This window comes from Xenopus tropicalis, chromosome 2, assembly GCF_000004195.4.
Source record: "Xenopus tropicalis strain Nigerian chromosome 2, UCB_Xtro_10.0, whole genome shotgun sequence".
Lineage (NCBI taxonomy): Eukaryota > Metazoa > Chordata > Amphibia > Anura > Pipidae > Xenopus > Xenopus tropicalis.
In genome coordinates, this window is record NC_030678.2 from 151,399,720 (window position 1) to 151,424,500 (window position 24,781).

The following is a 24,781-nucleotide window of genomic DNA, read 5'->3' on the forward strand; positions in this document are numbered from 1 at the left end:
CATAGGATAGCTTGAACATAAATATACTTTACTGTAGATTTCATGATGGTTGAAAAAAATTGTATATTTTATTTAGAAGATAACATCTCATTCATATATCAAAATATAGTTAAATGTTAACCTTGTGCCAAATAGAGGCAAAAAAACAATTAAAATAGAAGAATAACAACTAGGAAATTACTTACCACCCTTTTACTGCCACGTTCCTCCTAGATTGCAGTCTCAGCATAACCCCAAAGTTTACAGCAAACTGTCATTCCAGAACACTCTGGTTTTTCTCAACACAATGTGTTTATTATGGTTAGTATTTCCCTGCCGCAATGGCCCCATCCCCAGGGCATAGTGTGGTTTGGGCAATGTGTTAACTGCAGTACAAAACACTGATAACTTTCAAGAGATTGTATTAAAAAGCTCTGAATTTTTACCTAGATCAGTATATATATATACATTAACCACTGAATGATTGTTCTTCAATCCGTTTAACCTTATTTCCATATGTGTGATGTCACTTTATTCTGTTTAACAGAACCATCTTATATGAATGCTGCCCAGGCTACATGAAAATAAACGGAGAATCTGGGTGTCCTGCAGGTACTGTCCTATGAATGGTATTCCTTCCTATATAATGTCTGAAGGATTGTCTGATTTGACATTTTTAATTTTAGAAATGATTTTACCTTTCCTTATTTGCCTTCTTTTAATCAGGATGGTGTTACTCACTTAACTGGTCCATGTATTTCTGATTCACATCATGTTTTTTAAATAACTATTAATCCAAAAATAGTCCTTTGTTTATTGAAAAATTCAATAAAGATAATTTTATACAAGGAGGAATAATAAAGAATAAGCCTTCATTTCTATATGGATGCTTTTTCAAGCAGCAGTTTCTTGACATGTGTGCTCGTTAGGTAATTGCAATGTTAGTCTATGATGGGCTGTTAGGGGCAATTTAACATGCTTGAAACATCCTCAAGAATTTTTTTAATGCAAAATAAAATTCTTTATACAATAACAGGCTGATATATAAGTAAATGTATATGCCAATTTGGAACACTGGCTAATGTTTGGAGCAAATAAAGGGTTACATGGGTTCTGAAGTCTTAGAAAAGACCTTTTTGGGAACAGTTCCAGATTGTTATGGACAAAATTATAGGCGGAGGTATGATGGACATTTCATTTTGGGCACACAAGGAAAAGGACAAACTAGGATGCAAGAATCCCCCGTTATACAGGCAACAGGTTAAAATCAACAGACAAAAATAACATCTAATCAGATATTAGCAGTAGTTGGGCCCATTGAACATGCCAAAGAATTTGATCTAAAATATATTTCCAGTGTTGTGTCCCTCCTGATTATCTTTAAACCTTCCTTATAAATGAATGTGCCCATAGTCTGCTGCTTTATTGTCCTTATGGTCTTGTGAACTTATCAAGTAACATAAAGTAAACTGAGGTGAAGATGCAACTTTGGAAAAAAAAGATACAACTTAATTTCACAGATGCAGTTAGTATATCATTACTAACTGCATTGATAAACATCAACAAAATGCTCATACATGTCCACTAAAATGTGTATTTTTCTGTTTCATCTCACCAGTTGCTCCCATTGACAATGTGTATGGCACCCTTGGAATTGTGGGAGCCACATCAACGCAGGATTATTCTGATAGGTCTGAACTGAGAAAGGAAATAGAAGGAGTTGGCTCCTACACTTTCTTTGCACCCAGTAATGATGCTTGGCAGCTGTTGGATTCTGTAAGTTTCTAATTCGATTATTTATTTAGGCTTCAGAAAACCTTCCACGTGCACTAACAAATCATCTAGCCTTTAACTATTCCTTTCTGAAACTCTGTATTGGTTTTTTTAAAAAAAAAATATCTAGTGATGATGCTTGGCAGCTGTTGGATTCTAGGAGTTTGTAATTCTATTATTTATATAGACTTTAAACTTTCTACTTCAGGAAACCCTTAAACAAATCATTATTTTAGCAGGCTGTTACTGACTATTCAATTCCTCTACTATTCTAAGCCTCCATAGGACTCAATGGTACGCGACAGGTTTGCTACAAAAAAAGTTAACCAATCATTAATAAATCCTGAATTATGGGAGTTATCAAATTTTTTGTGGAACAATAGTGAAAAAAATCGAGTTCTGTTGAAAACCCATTCATAAATCCCAAAATGATCAAGAAGTAAGAAAAAATTTGACTTTGTCCCAGTACATGTGCCCCTTAGTTATCAAGAAGAGACTTTTATAACAGAATTCAAATAAAGATGGAAACGTGTTGCTAATGAAGTGTTCCTTTCCTTAATATTGTTATTAGGACGTGCGTGATTCATTGCTAAGCAACGTAAACATCGAGCTGCTCAATGCTCTTCATTATCATATGATTAACAAAAGGATGTTGACAAAAGATCTGAAAAATGGATTATCTGTGACATCGATGTTCAATAATCAAGAACTTGTAATAAACCACTACACAAATGGGGTAAGTACCTGTTGATTCACTTTTTGTTCTCCCTTATCTTTGTTACAATACAGCAATTTTTACAAATATGTACATAGCTTTTACAAAAGTATGATTTTCTGGTAAAGTCATCAGTCATATGAATCTTTATTGAGGTCTACCTTCAAGTTACACATAGGGGCACATTTACTAATCCACGAATCCGAATGGGAAAAATTCGGATTGGAAACGAACATTTTGCAACTTTTTCGTATTTTTTGCGATTTTTTTCGTCGCCGTTATGACTTTTTTGTAAATTGTCATGACTTTTTCGTAGCCGTTATGACTTGTGCGAATTGTCGCAACTTTTTCGTAGCCGTTACGATTTGCTCGTATATTGTTGCAACTTTTTCGTATTGAGCGCTCGTAAACGGCGGGCAAACCTTTCAGACTTTGCATGATTTTGGAAGTCTCCCATAGGACTCAATGGCACTCTGAAAAAGTTGCGACAATTTGCGCAAGTCGTAACGCTACGAAAAAGTCGCGACAATTTACAAAAAAATTGTACCGGCTACAAAAAAGTCGCAACAATTTACGAAAAAATCACAAAATTCTACTCTGCTTATTTGTCTTTTTTTTTTTTATAAATCCATTTAAAATAATTATGGGACTGATTTACAAAATCTAGTTAATACAATTAGTGATTTTTTCACTGAAAAATTCGCAAAGCGCTTAGAAAATTTGCGAAATGGCAAAATATCCATGGAACTCGTTTGTCGTGTCTATTTTTAGGTGACCACGCCTATTTGTGATGCAACCGCAACTTTTTTTGCAGTGAATTTTCGCTGAAGTTTCACAAAACAATTCGCCAATGGCAAAATGCTGAAATTCGCTGCAAATCCATGCCTGGCAAAAATTCTCTCACCACTAACTACACTACAGTTTTTGCCATTGGAAACCAGTCAGAAGTCAGTTTGCAATGGTTTACTCTAAACTGGGAAATTAAATCAACCTGATTGGTTGTTACTCATGTTTGTAAAATCTTTTCCCTTTTGATCTAAATGTATGCATATTATCTTTTACTGCTACAATATATAATTTTGTATATATTTAGGACTTAGGGCCATCTAATATGCTGGCATGCAGAATGTTATCTATTTTAACTTTAAATGAGTGATATGAAAAAATATGGCTCCATTTATTAAAAGTCAAGATCACATTTTTGCACAATTTTTTGCATCAGAAAACGCAATTTTGATTATTTTTAAATTCATGTTTGCTGCTTTTGAATGTAAATATTTGCCAGCTAAAACCTGGTGACACTTTGTAGAAGGCAATGGGAGGTGTATTTCCTAAATTCCAGCTATTTTCAAATTTTGCAGATTTTTGCTAGAATAATTTTATTGCAACTGACTTTAACAGAATCACATTTTCTGTAAATATAATGGAATTCTCAAAAAAAGTACAATTTCATTTGTGGGGTTTTTTCAAAATTTAAAAAAAATAGAAAATTCTGAACTTTTAATATATCCGCCTCCCCTATTTTTCCATTTCCATTTTGTTTATAGCAGCAGAGTAAAATGTATACTCAGATAATTTCATTTCCATCTTTCAGTCCTTACAAAACAAATTTTAACATGTAAAGTGACATGTAATTTTTGATTATTGATTGAAACAGGTTGTCACAGTTAACTGTGCAAGAGTTATCCATGGTAACCAAATTGCAACAAATGGCGTTGTTCATGTCATTGACCGTGTCGTGACAGCGGTTGGAAATACTATTGAAGATTTCATTGAATCTGAAGATGAATTAACATCCTTCAGAGTAAGTCTGTAAGAGTAACACAAGCTAGAAATGGCAGTTGTGTTTTGGGTTTTGATATAATGATATTTTTTCCAGATAAAGTAATATCACTAGTTTACAATATCCTTTGTATTGTGAATATATTATTTCTTTAGGTTCAATACCCTTTAAAGGAGAAGGTAAAAACTAAGTAAGCTATTTCAGAAAGGTCTATGTAAATACAGCCATGAGCACTCACAGAAATGTTGCACTGAGTCCTCTATCACAAGAAACACAGGATTTCTTGTCTCCTTTTTTGTAAACATGTTCTTTGGGTATCAGACTTCCTCTCTCAGAAAAATCCTTCATTCCCAGGGCAAGAGTCTGCGCAGCTCTCTCCTCTCTTGCTCCCCCCTCCCATAAGAATTTGGAAAATTCACTCCCCCCACCCTTAGTAATGTGTAATCTGAGCTATAATAGCTAAGCTGCAAGCAGGACGCTATGGAGACCAAGGTATAGGGGCAGCTGAAATCTTAAACAAATGGAGACAGGGCTTTTTACTCAGGTATGATAAAGCTTTCTTCAGAATAAATATAGTGTTCTAGGTGGCACTAACGTGGTGAATCTATTGGCAGTAAAAAGCCAAATGACTTTCCTTCTCCTTTAATGGCACAAGTCCCTATAACATTTCTATATATGTCTAATATACAGCAGAGCCATAAGGGAATCTGAGGCTATAGCAGATTGCATATCATATTTGAACTAATTGGATATACTTAAATATTTTCTTACCAAACTAAACAAATGTCACAGTAATGTATACAAATACGAAGTATTATTATTAATATTGTATATGTTCTGTAGGAAGCTGGAGTTGCTGCAGAGGTATTGGCAGAGCTTGGCAAGAAAGGTCAATATACCCTTTTTGCCCCCACTAATGACGCTTTTGAAAAACTTCCAAGAGGAGTTCTTGAGAGAATTATGGGTGACAAACAGGCAGTTAAAGGTATGGTGTATCTTTATTGTTTAATACCTATTATTATAAAGATTTATTCATTTTAGATTGTTAAATTTAGAACCTAAATCTATTGTTTGGTATATAGGCATTTTGACTACATGTACAAGGCACATTTTTACACCGCAATACATTTGAAGATCATTAGATAATCCCTTTAGGTCTTGAATGTAAAGTAACAGATTAAAATAACAGTTGAAATATAGGACACAATACGGCAAAGGGGAAGGGAGAATAACAAGAGGAGACCCCATAGATCACCTCAGAATTTGTGGTTTGAAAAGTTTTAGAGTTTATTCGAATTAGAAGAATTCCCAAATTTGAATTTGACAAATAGGGCTCTAAGGGACTGGTTTATTATTGTTCGAGCCTCCGGGCTGGAGCAATCAGAGTACCACAGTTGGTATGGTTTTTGTATCCAATTCATTTGACTTGCTAATACCACACGTAGCATATGGAGCATATTTTCGGCAAGCCAAAAACTGTTTGCCGAGAATATGCTCCATACGCTTAAAAATGTTCCTACCTGTGCCTGCGCCTGAATGAAGTGAATGGCACATGTAGCTGAATTCTGCAGAAAATGCAAAGTCTTTCGGTTTTTTTTTGCAGGTATCGGCTACATGTGCATGACCACGAGCATATTCAATGCTTTTGGGTGCAGGCACAGGTAACATGATTTTCAAGCATAGGGGCATTTCTTGGCAAGTGTTTTTCAGCTTGCCTAAAATACGCTCCGTGTGGCATTAGCCTAAACGGGTTCTTTTACCCCGTGTGGGTTTTGAAAAAATTTAAAAATGCATCTGGTTTCAGGTATCAAGCTTTTTAATTTATTGCTTTTTGTAAAAACCTGCCTTGGTTGATAATTTGCCTACAAAACCTTTTTTTTTATTTCTTAATGTTACTTGTCCTTTAAAGAAAATATGTTATTGTCAAATTATACTATACTATAAGAAGGTTAAAGCCTTATTTCAGAATGGCTGCAGCACATTGTAGGAAGTATATGAGTTGTGGTGAGCAAATCTGTCCCGTTTTATTTCGCCCAAAAATTCACAAAACTTTGAAAAAATTTATGAAATGGCGGGAAGTTCGCGAAAAGTGGAAAATATCAAATTGTTGAATGCAGCAATTTTTTTTGTCCATGATTGCTGAAAAAATTCGCTCATCACTATATATGAGCAAATATTTGAAAACTGCTGAAAAATTCACAAAACATATTGAAGGCAACAAGTTTTAGATAATTATAATTTATTTAGCCTTGTTTAATCTTGTCTGTTAATAAACTAAAGTACTAATGTTTTATATATATATATATTTTTTCATCTTTCAGCTCTTGTGAATTACCACATCCTCAATTCTGTCCAGTGTTCCGAAGCCATAATGGGTGGGTCACTTTTAGAAACTCTGGAGGGAAGCTCATTGCAGATAGGATGCGATGGTGACAGTTTGACAGTTAATGGCAATAAGATGGTAAATCGCAAAGATATTGTCACAACTAATGGAGTCATTCACTTGATTGACCAGGTCCTGATTCCAGACTCTGGTGAGTAATTTACCTTTTCTTGTTTAAGCAGAAGCATCTGAAGCTCATACGGATTTATAACTTGGCTATTTCGTTTGTTAGTTTCTATTTTAGAACTGTGCAAATGGACATGGTTTTGTTTTTACATTTATGATCATACCCTAACAATACTGTATAAAACAGGTGCAAGGGGCTATGTTTTTGTCCCATTACACGCCCCCCCCCCCCCCAATTTTGGACAGCAATAGGCCAATTTTTTGCACTTTGCTCACTTTGTTTTGCTCTTTATGAACAGCACTGTATTGGGGAGTGTCAGCAGTGGGGAGGCACTAGGCATACACTTGCCACCCCCTAATATGTGTATCATTCAAAGTTAAGGAGCAGATTTTCTATTTGGTGCTTGGGGCAGACTGCAGCAATACTCTGGACACAAGTGCTTTTTAAGTGAACAGTGTACTAAGGAGTACACTCTTGCATCTCTTAGGGGCAGATTTTTTATTGCTGAGCCTTTTGGTTGGAGCAATCATAATGGAAAGCCTGCGCATTCACATAGGGTTTTATGCAGAAATACGTCAATAGTTGAGGTTTTTTTCCCCAATGGACTTTCTTATATAATAAAATGTTTGTCACCTAAAAGCTGTGTTTAATCGACTTCCTTAACTCACACAAGGTTTGAGTTCCAGCCAAAAGGCACAAGCAAAATTATGTGTACTCCATAGTGTTCTAGTATTTCCACCCCAGGCTAATTAAATGGCCCCTACAGACTTATTAACCTCTGCTTTTTGGAATGAAGCTTCCATGACCTGACAGAAATGAATAAATTCAGAAATTAAAAGTAATAATAGATAGTAATAAAAGAAAATACTAAGTAATTGGCGATTTTTTTATGCATGCATATTGGTCTCTGTACAATTAAAAAAATTGCAAGAAAATGTGTTTTTTGTTAATTATTCCAGCAAAACAAGTCTTGGAGCTTGCAGGAAGCGAACAAACTACTTTTACTGATCTCATGGCACAAATGGGTCTGGCGGCATCTTTTAGACCAGATGCAGAATACACACTCCTCGCACCTATAAATAATGCTTTCTCTGGTAAGATGAAACAATACAATCACCTTGAATTGATGAATGATTATAGCATAAAAATTAAAGAAAAGGAAATTAGTGATGAGCAAATCTGTCCCCATTTCGCAAAACAATTTCTGGTGAAATGCGGAAATTCGCTGCAAATCCATGTCTGGCGAAAAAATTAGCTCATCACTATAAGCAAGTAGTAGTGTTTCTTCAACCTCTTTAATAGCTTGGCTTGTGCAATGCTGGGATGCTGTAATATCTCATTGTATTTTTTACAGACGAAACCCTAAAAATGGATCAGCGAATTCTTAAACTGATCCTGCAAAACCATGTTCTCAAAACAAAGGTTGCTCTTAATGGACTGTACAATGGACAGACTTTGGAGACATTGGGTGGAAAGCTCCTTAGAGTCTTCGTCTACCGCACTGTAAGTTTACTTGGTATCTCTGTCTGCTGTGGTTAGCAATACTTATTAGTACATCGATTAGGAGAAACAATAAAATAAAAATACCATGACAGTTAGTAATATTATTTTATTGTTGCCAACAATATTTAGCTGATAGGAACGAAACATTTTTGTTTCACAGGTTTCTGAAAGTCCAAAGGCTTTCCCATCGAGAGCAAGCATTTCCACCTCTGGAATATTGCCTTATAGAGTAGCGCGACTAGAAATTATGCTTCAAGCTTAAAGAGATACTGACACCAGAAATGAAACCTTTTTTACATCTGTCATAACATTGTCTTTGCAAGAACTTTATAATTTTGCCTTAAAAGTATTTGTCCAAGCTTTTACATTCCCTATCTGATCCCCCATGTTCCTCTATGAGGGGGCGGCCATATTTGTGAAGCAGGAGGCCGTTAGCATTAGAAGCTATAACTGACAGGCTGAGAAGGGACAGTCAGGTTGGGAAAACAGTCAGGTTTTGGGATTTCAAGTAACAATTACTTACAAAAGCAGCACTATCAGCAAAAAAAAATCAACACGAACTATAGGCAACTTTTTATGTCGATTCATATTTTAAAAAGTTGTTTTTTTGTGTCAGTATCACTTTAAGAACCTCCATTTTCATATAGCTGCATAAAATCTGCACAAAATATATATAATTTCTGAGATCTACAATTGCAATCTTCTTGCTTTTTTAATCTGTTATTGTAGATAGTCTTTAGGTAAAAATAAAACATTTTCTGGGCTACTATTCCTGCCATGATTAGAAGGTCTCATGGTGTTACATAAAGGTGTTATCTAAAGGTAAAAGCTACTGAAACCCATTTTCAGTCTGTACATTTACAGTGCTCCAAGAAAGTTAGAGAAAACTTACTGAGAAATACATACAATATATAAGTACACATTTTCTTTCCTTTAATTGATATCAATAACAGAAATGCACATTCAAGTAAAATATTTTAGTATCTATGTAAGTATGTATAACTTTATTTATAAAGCGCCACAAGGGTACGCAGCGCTGTACAATCTTACAGAATACAAAATTACACACAGGGAGGACAAGTGATATAATAAATAAATAAGTATAAATACACAGAGATTAAGTGCCATGTGGTATGAGACACAGTAGAAGGGAGGTCCCTGCCCCGTAGAGCTTACAATCTAAGTGGTCGGGAAACATACAGGCACAAATTCCTGGATATAAATGCTCAAGAGCAAGTTTATTAAAATTTGGGTTTTTTCTATATTCTTGAATTTGTTGAGAAAGTTCAAATGAAAAATTAATTGCAACTAAATCTTGGCGACCTTTTTTAAACCAATTTTTAAAAATGAATAGAACAAAATAAATAGAACATTGCAGTTGTTGCTATTGTGGGTTTTTTCCCATTCTTTTCATGATGTAACATGATCGAGTTTTTGTGGTTCTAGTTTATTCATATTCAAGTTTAGCCACAATTTTTTTTTCTGAGCGAGTTTTGACACAACACGAATATAAAAATTAATAAACCTGCCTTTATGTCCTCAGTACTTAATATTAGTTTCCTACTGAGAATTAATGTGAAAAAATAATAACCCTGGGAACACTGCTTTTACTTAAAAAAAACGATATTTTTTTATCAAGGATTTAGAGAGCCCCTTTGTTAGAGAATCAAGACAAAAGCTTGTCTAATTACATGTATTTGGTACAACAGGCTGTCTGCATTGAGAATTCCTGCATGCTTCGTGGAAGCAAAGAAGGAAGGAATGGTGCAATTCATATCTTTAGTGAAATTATTAAGCCAGCAGAAAAGTCATTCTATGACCTCTTAAGCCTTGACAAACGGTTCAGGTAAGTTTCTTTTTAAATCATATTAAAATAAAGAAGTTGGATAGCAATAATTTCCTTGAAGTACAGAATAAATTCAATTAATTTCCACTGCAATATATGTTTCCAGGCTGTGTAAAGCACTAGCCTTAGATCTTGTTTTTTAAGTTTGGAGAAATGGGGACTTTAGTGGCTGGCCCAGGAGGCACCATTGAAATGAAAATGTTGTCTCTCAGAATCTAGTCATTGACCTAATTGACTTATCTTCTAAACATGCAAAAAAATGATGCCTAGAAATAGATTACTGATCTAGACTAGAGGGGACATTTACTAACTTGATTTTATTGGTTGGGGTCTTTTGACACATGCAACAAAACTACGACAAATCTGAAAGCAGAAACGCCATCTTAAACCTGTTGCGATCATGTAGAAGTCAATGGCAGATGTCCCTTTTACAGACCTTTCTTTCCTTTGTGGTTTTAGTGGTCTTCAGGTGTTTTTGACACTGGCTTTTGTAAGACAATATGAAAAAGTAGCATTCTAACGTTTTTTTCAGTGTCTTTTTCAATTCAGATCTTTTGATAAATGAAATATGAAAGTCGTGGTTTAAAAAAAATTATAAAGCCACAAAAATCAGAATGTTGAGTTGCCCCTGTAGATCCCCTTCTCTTTCTCAAGTCGGTAATCCTGTATAGTTGAACATGATGTGATATTGCATCTTCTCAATAAATCTGAATTTGCATTGTGGTTCAGCTTTTGCCAAGAAAGTATTACAAATTATGACTTGCTTAAAGGGTTGAGAACAGAGCTAAGAACTGTCCTGGGTAAAGGTCAAAATGGCACTCCCTAAAATTTGAAAATATAAGGGGACATTTATGAGTGCAACTGCAAGTGCAGGCATTTGAAAATAAATGGACCAATATAGAGCACATATTTATACAACTAACTGAGGTATATATGTTCAGAAATGCTCCTGCACTTGTATATGGTTTCCAGTGTGTCCATTCAGCCTTATCTGATGAATGGTGTGCTACTGCATCTAATGATGCTCGGATCCCTAAAGCTGCCTCCACCAGACAATGCGATATACTGGAATTATGGAGAAAAAGTGCTGCACTATGGGTATAAAATATGCTGATTTGCATCCCAAACAGCACTTTGCCCACTGCTCTTGCAGTTGTAAATTTGCCTTGTAGTATAGAAGTTCACAGGTTAAGAAAGAATTTGGACAGAATTTGCACCTCAACATGTCAGCTACTGTATGCATAATTTTTTATCATGGAAACCCATTACCCAAAAGCTGTTTATTTTTAGCAGCTTTAAGGCATAGTACTCCACATGAAAGGTGCACTTACCTGGAAATTCCCAAGCATTCTGTAATTCACAACTATACAAACATTTGGTCCCCTTTTCGATTTTTTTTTCTAAGCATTCATGGACTACCTGCTGGTTATCACTGGTTTATGATCATATGAAATGTGTTATTTATTTAGACTTATATAGCAAGGGTCAAGGTGTAATACCCATTGCTTCTTTTTGCAAAAAATGAATCTAATATTCAGAATTTAGCATTTGTATGAGCCTGTCTAATGTTTATTTTATACAAAGACAAATAAATGACTTACATACGTCTCTGGAATAGCAAAATGTCTAACTTGCAAAAACATGTTCTATGTAACTCATTACTGGCTACAGAAAGAGACAGTGGTTAATTGTTTGGGAAGAAATCTTTGATTAAACTTGAGATTTATATTTAACTATAAATGTGTGGTCAGCAAAACAAAAATGCTAAAATAGGGTAATGTTGAAAAGAGCTAGAGGATCCTCTTGAGTCATTTTCTGGACATGGAACCTGCTGAACAGGCATTTTCCAGAATGTATTCATAGAGTACAGGTTAACATGACACCATATGAAAAGTCTACAAAATAAACCACTATTGGCTTAAGGTTTCTGGATTCCATGCAGACTATGAGGCATTTCTTGGAGCAATTCTTACATTTTGGTTTGGCTAAGCTTATTTAGGCAGTCAGATTTTTGGTTTAGCTTATACCTCGGCTGAAAAGATGACCATTCTGACATCTGTAAACACTCCAGGCAGTATTAACATTAATGATTTCAGAAAGATGAATTACACAGTAGCACTGACCTAATCCCATTATCCACACATTTCATACATGACATATTGTGTGTTTCTAAAAAATAGTTATTTCATGTGTGGATTCAAATGAGAAAAGCTGAAGCAATTGTAGCAGTGGTCCCAGAGAAACTGTATGTTTGATTTTTGAATCAGCTGCTTGTTGTTTCAACTAAATGGATCATTTTCCCTTCACAAGCCCTGAACATACATTTCAAACTCAACAGGGACAGAAGTAACTGTGTCTGGAAAACAAACATTTGTAGTGCCAAATTAGAATAACAGCTTTATATTATACTGTAACTGTACAAACTATGAGTACTTGTACGTTCCAGAGACTAGCACAGCAGTAAAACATTTCTTGTGCTTGTATAAAATGTTAGTGATCTTTTTTTCTTTTAATGTTGATAGCATTTTCCTGAACCTGATTGAATTTGCTGGCTTGAAAGACCTTCTCTTACAACCTGGAGCTTGGACTTGGTTTATTCCGACTAATGATGCCTTCAAAGGACTTAGCAATGAAGAAATGGAAATCTTAAAACGTAACTAGTTCTTATGTGGTTATGTAATAAAAGACACAAAGTTTGTGCAAGTAATTCATGGCATCCAATCAGCAGGTAGTATTTATTGGTCATCCGGTTTAAAAGTCAAAATCATATTGCTTGCTATGGGCTGCTGTGTCTGGGAATATGGGGGTTAGATGTCTACTTTCAAAAATTGCAAGAATGACTCATTTCATATTAATACACCTGCATTGTCACCCAAAAATCCTCCACTCGTTAAGTCTCAGGTTCAAAAGAACCCTGGTGCCTTAAAAGGGCTAGTAACAACTTTTCTAAACCCTCCCTCCTATATGTTAGCATACTCCACCAAATTCAGTGCAAGGTGATGGGAGATGATTACTATCCATGGGATGGTGGAAAGGGACTTGACTGATTCTTTGTAAGTAGTATAGTGTATCTGCCATATTTGCTTCCCCCAGGATCCTCTTTAGCTCCAGAGTGCGCACTACAGAATACATACAAGCAATTTTATAGTATGATAGGTTGGGTTGATGCCTTTAGTATAATACCCCCAAAACATATATAACAGATGTGTAATTTTTTTTTATTTGTGGTCTTCTTAATTTCTTTTAGGGGACAAAGTTGCTCTTCAGAATATCCTTCTGTATCACTTGGCACCAGAAGTGTTCATCGGTGGTGGATTTGAGCCCGGTGTAACAAATATTCTTAAATCTCTTCAAGGAAATAAAATCATGGTTAAAGCAGCAGTAAGTACATCAAGTTTGTCAGTGGTCTGGCTTTTATCAAAACTTTAAAGGGATTTTATCAATAAACCTTATATGCAACCGGAATAGTGTTAGTAAATTGCCATCATTTTCACTTTATTTGCACTATAGAGTCCTATTCAGTCTGCAGAGATGCTCTTTTCTTTGTGAAGCATGCATGCATATTTATATTGATTGTCTTTAATAAAAACAATATTTCCTACCAAATAAAGCCCCTGTAAGCTGATAGTGTGCATAGAGGCTGCCTAATAGCCAATCTTAGCCCTTATTTGGCTCTTCCATGAACTTTTATGGTGCTTGTGTTGCTCTCCAAGTCTTTTTAAATTTGACTGTGGCTCACGAGTAGTGATGAGCCATTTGCTTCACTGGAAAATTCGTGAAACAACAAGAAAATTCGCGAAATTATGAAAAATCAACGAAACGCGATTGTTGCGCGTCTTTTTTGTCACCTGCATGGGCAACTTTTGGCAGAAGCTTCGCAAACCAATTCACCAATGGCAAAATGCAGAAATTCGATGTGAATCCATGCCTGGTGAACTAATTCGCTCATCGCTACTTGCGAGTAAAAAAGGTTAGGGACCCCTGCTCTAACAAAATCTTACTTATCATCATCTGCAAGACCTATATTGGTGCTACACATTAATATTAAAGTCACTTTAAGGTTTCAGTCTTTTTCTTGTTTCTTATAATAAAATTGCAAAATGGAAACAGAAATATATCATGGGTCCCCTTTACTTCCCAATGGCAGTAAGTCGATGGTTATTAGTTGGTTATTTCTGACATTAAAGGCAGTGTGATTGAAGACAGGTATAGAAGTTACAGTACTTCTCTTTAGTATTAAGTTCTGTCTCTCTTCTGATTTACTTGCCTGGAAATGAATAAAAAAAACTGTCATTCACAATTAATTTAAGTGTTTCCTAAGTCATGTAAGTTGACCTCATTTAAATGAACAGGCTATGAAACCTTTATTGAATATCAGAACTTGTCATCCTACAGACCCTTAATATCTTTAAAACATATGCTAACCACAATGATATTCAGTAACTTGCCTTTTCTTGGCTTAAAAAGTGATGGGATTTCCTTCCTGTCTAAGAATCATAAGCTAATTCCAGTTTGGCTTGAGATCCTACTAGCAACAGGAAAGAAATGGAAAGCAATGTTTATTTTTGCCATATAATGACACATTTAATGCACTTGCAATGTAACTAGATAGGCTATAAGATGTCTAGATTGACTGGGATCGTATTTAATTTCTTTGGAACATTGAGTATGAGGCAAATCTAATGTATTTTTATTCATTCTGTAGGTAAATAATACTCTGTCTGTGAACGGTGTGGTCTCAAAGGAACCAGATCAAATGACAACCAATGGAGTCTTTCATGTTATAGATAAACTACTTTTCCCTGCAGGTCAGTGTAGCTAAATACTCTAGGGATGGGTATTCAGTAAAGTGCATCAAGGGAAAAGGGGCGGGTGAGAAGGCGGCACTTAAAGTGAAGAAAGGAAGTGAAAGACTTCAGAGAAAAGGGATGGTAAAAGCGGAATAGAATTTTGGAGAGATTCCAGTAGGAAAATATGAACAGCAGTAGGCAACTTTACTAAGATCTACATACTAATTTTACTATGCTTAGATATATTGTAATTTAATTATCAATTAAGAACCAGTTAATTTATGGAAATTACTCCAACATGTTTTAATTTCCTAATCGATTGATTGATTATTTTTTTTGCTTTTTTGTTCTCCAGATGTTTCCCTTGGTAATGAACAGCTTCTGAGCATTCTTAATAAAATCATCAAATATATTACAATTAAGGTATTACGGTTATGCACATTATTTAGATTATTAACACAACATAACTTCCACTTATTGTCTAAATGATTACACTTTAAATATTTCTAGTTCTATTATATTCTCCAAATAGCTTTAAGAAAGTAAGCTGTGTGAGCTACACATACATAAACACTGGGCAGATTTGCCTTCTCAACCAGCTGCAGCTAAACCAATAAAAGAAAACATTGGATTGGTTACCAAGGGTTACTGCCTAGGTACAAATCTGCCTATTGTTAATAAATTTCCCCCCACAGTATTCTATTCACAGTTTTTATTTGTGTTAACTAGTTATTGCTAGTTATTAGTTATTTTTTAGAAAAAGTAATGCGTTTCATGCTTTTATCTAGTTTTCAAGGGGAAGCACATTCAAGGAAATTCCTCTCACTAAATACAGTAAGTAGCATGTTCATATTCAGAATGAGGTGAATAGGTTTGATTATAGTTAAACAATTCATTTATTAATACATCACTGATAACTTTCTAGGTATCGTCTTTCTAGGTATATTCTGTAACTTCTTAGTCTAGAAGTCCCTGGTGTTTTCTATATCATTGGTTAAACTTTACTACATCAGAAGAATGCCAATCTGCTTTGTATAGCATACAACGTATGAGTAAGGAGACAAAGGGGAGCATTATGAAGCATCAGAAACAGAATTCTATTAATACAAGACCAAGTACAAAACTGCAACTAAATAAATTGATAAATGGGTGGAAATGTAATTCCAGTAGGAATTTATTTTAAGAAGGATATTTTGATAGATTTGACAAAAAATATTGTATTTTAATATAAATAGTATACATATTTATGTGACACTAGGTAGGAAAACAGGGCTCATGAATGAGTGAAAGTGCAAAGAGAAGGAGGTCCTTTGAATACAAGTGGGTGACAAGTGGGGAAAATAAAAGTACAGCAACTGGAGTCATTAGCTTGTAAAGGTCATAAAGTGAATTGGACAACAGGCTAATGCTTCAAAACAGAGAATTTAGGTCTTAAACACAATGAGGAATATTGGATAAATATAAGGAAAAAATTGGGGAAAAAGGTGGTGCAGGGAGTTGACTGAGGCGATTCTGTTAAAAAAAAAAAAGAAATTTTATCAAAAAATGAAACTGAAATAGATTTTTGCATATGAGTAGATCATCTTATTTCACAAAAAAATTCAGTCTTCCTTGGGGGCTGATTTACTAATCCACGAATCCGAATCCCGAGTGGGAAAAATTCGGATTGGAAATGAACATTTTGCGACTTTTTCGTATTTTTTGCGACTTTTTCGTAGCCGTTACAACTTTTTCGTAGCCGGTATGAATTGTGCGAATTGTCGCGACTTTTTCGTAGCCATTACGAATTGCGAGAATTGTCGCAACTTTTTCGTATTGAGTGCTCATAAACGGCGGGCAAACCTTTCAGACTTAGCATGATTTTGGAAGCCTCCCATAGGACTCAATGGCGCTCTGCAGCTCCAACCTGGCCCAAGGAAAGTCTCCCATAGGGCTCAATGGCACTCTGCAGCTCCAACCCGGCCCAAGGAAAGCCTCCCATAGGGCTCAATGGCACTCTGCAGCTCCAACCCGGCCCAAGGAAAGTCTCCCATAGGGCTCAATGGCACTCTGCAGCTCCAACCTGGCCCAAGGAAAGCCTCTCATAGGGCTCAATGGCACTCTGCAGCTCCAACCTGGCCCAAGGAAAGTCTCCCATATGGCTCAATGGCACTCTGCAGCTCCAACCTGGCCCAAGGAAAGCCTCTCATAGGGCTCAATGGCACTCTGCAGCTCCAACCTGGCCCAAGGAAAGTCTCCCATAGGGCTCAATGGCACTCTGCAGTTCCAACCTGGCCCAAGGAAAGTCTCCCATAGGGCTTAATGGCACTCTGCAGCTCCAACCTGGCCCAAGGAAAGTCTCCCATAGGGCTCAATGGCACTCTGCAGCTCCAACCCGGCCCAAGGAAAGTCTCCCATAGGACTCAATGGCACTCTGCAGCTCCAACCTGGCCCAAGAAAAGTCACGATACTGAAGCTTGAATGAATCCGAAACTTTCGTACTCGGCGCAACGGCTACGAAAAAGTCACGACAATTCGCACAAATCGTAATGGCTACGAAAAAGTAGCGACAATTTACGAAAAAGTTGTAATGGCTACGAAAAAGTCGCAACAATTTACAAAAAAATCGCAAAATACCGATCATTACGAAAAAAACGAATTCGGACGCTTTTCGGACGTTCGTGGATTAGTAAATGTGCCCCTTGGAGTACATAATAGCCAATGGATCATAAGGAATCTGCAGTGTTAAAATAGCTTTTTTTCTAGTTACTGTATATACTCGAGTATAAGCCTAGTTTTTCAGCACCCAAAATGTGCTGAAAAAGTCAGCCCTCGGCTTATACTCGAGCCGGGTGCCATAGGTCCCTCCAGACTCCCTTCAGCACCCTCGGTCCTTTGTGTGCAACCAGACCCTCCAGCGCCCTGGCCCACTCCCAGTCGCAATACTTATTCCCCGGGACTGGGTCTTCTGCCAGTTTGCCAATGTGCAATGAGCATGGAGTAGTACTCATATTGTTTTTGTTGACCCTCTTCTCCACTTACAGAGCTAGTTTACTGTTTTTCTTTTAAATAAATATTTAAAAACATATACCCCACTGATGCCTCAATTTATGTAATTTTACTGGTATTTATTTTGATTACTGAAACTTCGCAGTAGCTGCTTCATTTCCCACCCTAGGCTTATACTCGAGTTAATACGTTTTTCCAGTTTTCTTAGATAAAATTAGGTACCTCGGCTTATATTCGGATCGGCTTATACTCGAGTATATACGGTAGTTCTCCAAAATTATATTATATAAGTAAATTTGTAAAGATAGATGTATATGAATTGTGATAAATGCCACACATTTAATTTGGACTTTTTTTTCTTCTTTTTTAGTTAAATTTATTACTATTGGAGGTAAGAGTATGCTTTTATTGCATATATTTCATTGCAAACCTATAAATCTATTTTTTATATTGTAAACATTGTAGACAGCAAATACATACTGAATTTAATCTAAAATTTTGATTTTTTTTTTTTTTAAGTCAGGTATCTCTAAACCAGAACAAAGTGACATTGTTTATTAACATTTCTATATTTTTTGATTAATTTCAGAGCCACGTGTTACAACAGTAACAAGGATAATCGAAATTAAGCCAGAAATGAGAGTCGTTGGAGGCGAGACCATTACTAAAGTTATACATGGAGGTACATTTTTATTATTTTTATTTATTTTTTTAACTCAAAACAGCAACAAACTGACTTTGGATATAAAATAGACTGTATGTTGGTTACTTTCTCATTGCATGCCTACATGTTGTGTGCAATAGCTTAAGGCTATTAAATAAATGCTTCTTTAGAATCAACAGCTAAAATTCTGTGTTTTCCCAACAAAATATATTTGTGACTTGCAAACAGTAAGACACATCCCATTTGTACAAGACTCTTATTGGGATAAACGATAACCAAAAATAAAAGAAATGCCATAAAGTAACACCCAGCTCCAATATAAAATGACAATATAAAATGCCAGCATTTTCCTAAGGCTATTTCTTAGGAAAGGTACACTTATCCCCTCATCAAATTTTCTCACTAATGTCTGTATTTTTCGTGTTTTTTTTATACCTACAAATTATTTTACCATTCTTAAAAATGCCTATACATCTCTTACTTTGTGAATTGTATATTCTATAGAAGTGATCCCCAACCAGTGGCTCAGGCATATGTTGCTCCCCAACCCCTTGGATGTTGCTCTCAGTGCCCCCAAACCAGGGAGTTATTTTTGAATTCCTGACTTGGGGGCAAGTTTTGGTTGAGTAAAAACAAGATTTACTACCAAATAAACCCCCTGTAAGCTGATAGTGTGCATAGAGGCTGCCTAATAGCCAATCTTAGCCCTTATTTGGCACCTCCATGAACTTTTATGCTGCTTGTGTTGCTCTCTAAGTCTTTTTACATTTGACTGTTGCTCACACATAAGAAAGGTTGGGGATCCCTGTTCTATAGATTAGACAAAATACAAATTCAAGTAAAAAACAAAAACTCTTAACGGCTATTCTTTTTTTATATATACAATTAAATACTTTTTTTCCAATCAAATTTGCCAGATCCCTCCATTACTAGGATTACTAAAGTAATTGAAGGTGATCCTGAATTCAAACTGATAAAGGAAGGCGAAACACGTGTGACCAAAGTGATCCAAGGAGGTAAAGTAACGGGCATCTAGTTTTATGTTGAAAGTCATATTGATTGAAAAAGTGTTAGTGCTGTTTACCAACATGGTTCTCCAACCTGGTAATTTGCATCCTTATAGGTTAAACATTATGGGGCCCATTGCTAATGTAATTTTGTTCATTTTCACAAATCATATTTTTAAGCACTAAAAACTGAATGATTCTAATTAAGCTCAACCACGAAAAATTTGTAATTTATTGTGTGAAAACCACAAAAAACACTAATATAAAAATTTGCTATCTAAAAGCTGGCAAGGTCATGTAGAAGTCCATGGCAGCGGTTCATTTTTAGTTGGAAAATCTTTGTTTTGGTTTTAGGGTTTTCAAGTTTTTCCAATGTTTTTATTCGTACGAAAATTATTCCAAAAACATGGATTTTGAGGTTTTCCTATTCTTTGTTTTGGTGGTTTTTTTTTATATTAGACTGTTTTAATAAATTACTTGGCATTTGAGTTTTTTCATGGTGTCAAAAACCACTAAAATTAGAATGTTGATAAATGGGCAATATTATTTCATGTTTGACCTTGATTCACCATATTTTGATGTTTTATGTGTCACTCACTAAATGTATGGAAGTAATAGACTCTCTGTCCATTCACTGGCTGATGTAACTCAGCATGTATGTAAGATCTTGATTTGTGTATGAGCACAATGCCTCAAATGAGCCAGCATGGACTTTATTAATTAGAATTGCAGTGTTTTATTTTGGCATTATCCATGGGTGCATATTAATCGAAAATTATAGTTTTCATCAAAATGTAGTGGTTTACATATAAGGGGTTTATTTATTTATATTTATAGAGACCTATGTGCTGAGGGGGTAGTTTCCACTAGATTTAGACTTTTTAAAGATTTCTAGAACCCCTTTTTTTACCCTGGTAATTGTGTGACCCAGTACTCCAGGCAGTAGAAAGTGAATCTATGAACTGATTGAAAAGATCACAAGCAGTCAACACAGGGACTCAAATAAAGGTACCTGCCTTTATTTAAACAGAGTATGTTTATATCAGAATTATATTTTATAAAAAAAATATGCCATAAAAACAGTTTTTACTTTTACTGGATGAAGTATGGTGAAGTATAGGATTTATTATACTTCCTATTGCTGTATACTGTATTATTCTGTAGAAGTAACCACACAAGCAGTTTAGCTTATTTTTTTTACTAATGAAAGCTTGCAGTTGGTTTTGAACCGCCACTACCTGAAACAGAAAAACATCAAAAGAACAAGATTCTTTATGTCTCTCAAAAGTCTAGTCCAAGCCTAGCATGGGTAAAATGTCACATGCTACTTTTTAAATATCTTTGTTCATTAGATTAATGATAAAGTTGGTGAGATGTTTATATTTACAAAATACTAGCTCTCCAGTGCTATGTCGGTGTTGTTCAAACATACTTTATTAAATATTAGGGGGAGATTTATTCAAGCCTTTTTTGTGCTAAAAAAAAATAATTCGAATTTTGGTTAAAAAAAACTCGAATGTCTGGTATTTATTAAGTGCAAAAAAACTCTCAAATGTAAAAAATCACCATCTAAAAGCTTGCAAGTCAATGGGAGTTGTCCTAGGCAAAGTCAAGCCACATTTTCAAATTTGAATTTTTCGACATTCGAAATTGGAAGTATTCCAGTTTTTTATTTGAACTAAATTTCCTTATTAATAAATATGCAAGCATTCAATATGTGAGTTTATTCACAAACTCGAAAATTGATAAGTAAGCCCATTAAGGTGTTGAAAAAAAAGGTACCCTAGAAGCACAAAATATTTTTTTATTAATATCACTATAGCCATGCAATGTGCACTGGCACTATTGGGTATCTAGTTAATAGGATAGTTCTACCAGTCACATAGTAACAATTTCAATTACAACTGATTGTAATGAAGCTAATGTGGTATAAAGGCTTTTCCTTAGTCTTTAAAAAGAGGTAAGTATGCTGTGGAAATTCTGAGGCAGGAAGTCTCAGTGGAAGAGGATCCTACTCTACAGTATGAAGAACACCAAAGTTGAAGCTGGAGAAATGTATTGTTCCCGGGACCAAGATTTATTCTGAAAGTGTGTGTTTGTGATAGTTCAGTTTGGAAGCCCTTTATCTCTACTGTTCCTTCAAGGACCCAGCTAAGAGAAATATTCACATGGCCCCATTTAAATGGGGGGGGGGGGGGGGGAGCTTGTGGCAGAATAATATCCAAAAAATCCATAACGTGTCAATAAATAATGAATAAATAATCTACTCAACTATTTTGAATATAATTGGGTTTGTACTTCATTTACTAAACCATTCTAGAATAAAAACAAATATTTAAAGATTTCTAAAGTATACTAAAACTGTGATAAACTTGTCTAAAAGAGCCATAAAACTAGCATTGTCTTGTCTTTAAGTGCTTGTTGATAATCATATAATGTCTATATAAACACATTTTAAAAAGTACATAATAATGATTTAATATTGTTTAAAACATTAAACTATTTTGTAATGTGTTTGTAACCTTTTAACCCTTTAAACTCAAATTTTATCAGAACCTACAATAACTAAGATCACTAGAGTGATTGAAGGGGAACCAGAGTTTAAACTGATAAAAGAAGGTGAAACTCGAGTGACTAAAGTCATACAAGGAGGTAAAGTAATTTAGATTGCGGTTTTCACTTATTTGCTTATTTTAAAGCTAGTGCTGTATTTATAAATTATTTTTAGGTTTTGAACATACTTTATATACAAATATGCAACAATACAAATAAAGAGCTATAAAAATTTGATAAACAGAATATAAAATATATTTTAAAAGTTAAACATTCAGTAGTGTAAGCACCAGGCCCCTTCCCCACGTGTGCAGGGAATTGTGGGGTAGACTTAGAACTAGTGATGGGCGAAAAGTTTCGCCAGGCATGGATTCGCGGCGAATTTCCGCGTTTCGCCATTGGCGGATTGTTTCCGAAACGGATGAAAAATTTCGGCGTGGAAAAATTCGCTGCACGTCCAAAAATTGTCGCCGGCGTCAAAAAAGAAAAGTCGCGGGCGACAAAATAATAGCCGCGGGCGACGAAACAATAGCGCGCGACAAAATAATAACCGCGGGCGACGAAACAAGAACCGCGCGACGAAACAAGAGCCGCGCGCGACGAAACAAGAGCCGCGGGCGACGAAACAAGAGCCGCGCGACGAAACAAGAGCCGCGCGCGACGAAACAATAGCCGTGGGCGACAAAATAAGAGCCGTGCGCGACGAAACAATAGCCGTGCAACAAAATAATAGCTGCGGGCGACGAAATAATAGCCGCGCGACAAAACAATAGCCGCGGGTGACGAAACAAGAGCCGCGCGACGAAACAAGAGCCGCAGGCGACGAAACAAGAGCCGCGCGCGACGAAATAATAGCCGCGCGACAAAACAATAGCTGCGGGAGACGAAACAATAGCCGCGCGACAAAATAATAGCCGTGGGCGACAATTTTTTTTGTCGCACGACATTTTCGGCGTTTCGCGAACGGAACAGATTCGCTCATCACTACTTAGAACTAATGTTACATTTTTTTGAATAGTAGTCAGCCAGATCAGCAGAAGAACAGGGGGAGCTGTTCCAAACCATATTATTACATTAAAAATCATAAAAATAATTAATTTATTGCTTGAAATTAAGTCAAGAATTAAGTAATAGTGGGAATATCATTGTTTAATTGTAAATAAAATGCAAACAATGTGTAGGTTCCTGTTCAATTGTATTGTTTTTTTATTTTTGTAATTCATCAGAACCCACAATAACTAAGATTACTAGAGTGATTGAAGGGGAACCAGAATTTAAATTGATTAAGGAAGGTGAAACTCGAGTCACTAAAGTAATACAAGGAGGTAAAAACATTTCTAATGGTACTTTCACACTTCTTTCTTTTAAAGACAAACTCTCCTGTTTTTTTTTAGATCAATGTGATAAATTGTAATACATTATTAACCTATAAAAACTTATAAACAGTGTATAAAATATATTAAACAGAATTAAAGTCACACTATTTAACCGATAAAGTAAAAATGCTTACAGATTCGTCTCCTCATCACTTTCTGTTATTAATTTAACTTTATCAGAACCTACATTAACTAGGATCACTAAAGTGATTGGAGGGGAGTCAGATTTACATCTGGTAAAGGAAGGTGAAACTCGAGTCACTAAAGTAATACAAGGAGGTAAACAAATTTTTTTGGTACAACAATATGTGTAATATGTTGCCTAAAATATGGTAGTACAGGTATAGGATCCGTTATCCAGGATGCTTGGGACCAATGGTATTCCAGATAAAAAAATAAAAATAAATAAAACATTAATTAAACCCAATAGGATTATTTTGCATTCAATATGGAATAATTATATCTCAGTTAAGATAAAATACAATGTTCTGTTTTATTATTACAGAGAAAAAGAAAATCCATTTTAAAAATCTGAATTTTTTGATTAAAATGGAGTCTATGGGAGAGCTTTTCATAATTCAGATCTTTCTGGATAAAGGGTTTCCGCATAACAGATCCCATACCTGTATAATATTCTATAGATATACATATAGATATAAATTCTATTCTATAGATATAAAAAATACAAATAAAGAGTCTGAAAAGCTGATAAACAGATTATAAAATATATTACACAAAGCTCAACATTTCTTTGTTAGTTAACCGATAAAGTAAAAATGCTTACAGATTCTTCCCCTCATCATGTTATGTTGTTAATTTAACTTTATCAGAACCTACATTAACTAGGATCACTAAAGTGATTGGAGGGGAACCAGATTTCCATCTGGTAAAGGAAGGCGAAACTCGAGTCACTAAAGTAATACAAGGAGGTAAACTTATTTTTTTTTTGGGTACTACAATTAGTGTAATATGTTGCTTAAATATAGTAGTATAATCTATAGATATACATATAGATATAAATTCTATTCTATAGATATAAAAAATACAAATTAGGAGTCTTAAAAGCTGATAAACAGTGTATAAAATATATTACACAAAGCTCAATATACTTACATGACCTTTACCTTATCCCTAATCATTAATTTAAACTCATCAGAACCAATAACTAGGATCACCAAAATGATTGAAGGGGATCAAGATTTTCACCTAGTAAGAGAAGGCGAAACTCGAGTGACTAAAGTAATACAAGGAGGTAATGTGATTTCTTCTGATGCTTCAGATGTTTTACTATATT

At 35.2% G+C, this 24,781-nt stretch overlaps 1 protein-coding gene across 1 annotated transcript in view; it reads left to right on the forward strand.

Moving 5' to 3' along the window:
- Window positions 1–24,781, forward strand: part of postn (periostin, osteoblast specific factor) — a gene marked incomplete at its 5' end in the record, with an annotated part of 58,755 nt that overhangs the window by 20,200 nt on the left and 13,774 nt on the right. Inside the window, 17 exon segments of the mRNA NM_001112905.1 lie at window positions 527–591; window positions 1,598–1,755; window positions 2,324–2,488; window positions 4,125–4,271; window positions 5,094–5,235; window positions 6,572–6,784; window positions 7,720–7,854; window positions 8,115–8,263; window positions 9,973–10,109; window positions 12,632–12,762; window positions 13,357–13,490; window positions 14,815–14,917; window positions 15,255–15,322; window positions 15,688–15,733; window positions 18,258–18,278; window positions 18,477–18,569; window positions 19,469–19,567. Coding sequence (NP_001106376.1) covers window positions 527–591; window positions 1,598–1,755; window positions 2,324–2,488; window positions 4,125–4,271; window positions 5,094–5,235; window positions 6,572–6,784; window positions 7,720–7,854; window positions 8,115–8,263; window positions 9,973–10,109; window positions 12,632–12,762; window positions 13,357–13,490; window positions 14,815–14,917; window positions 15,255–15,322; window positions 15,688–15,733; window positions 18,258–18,278; window positions 18,477–18,569; window positions 19,469–19,567 — 2,006 coding nt within the window.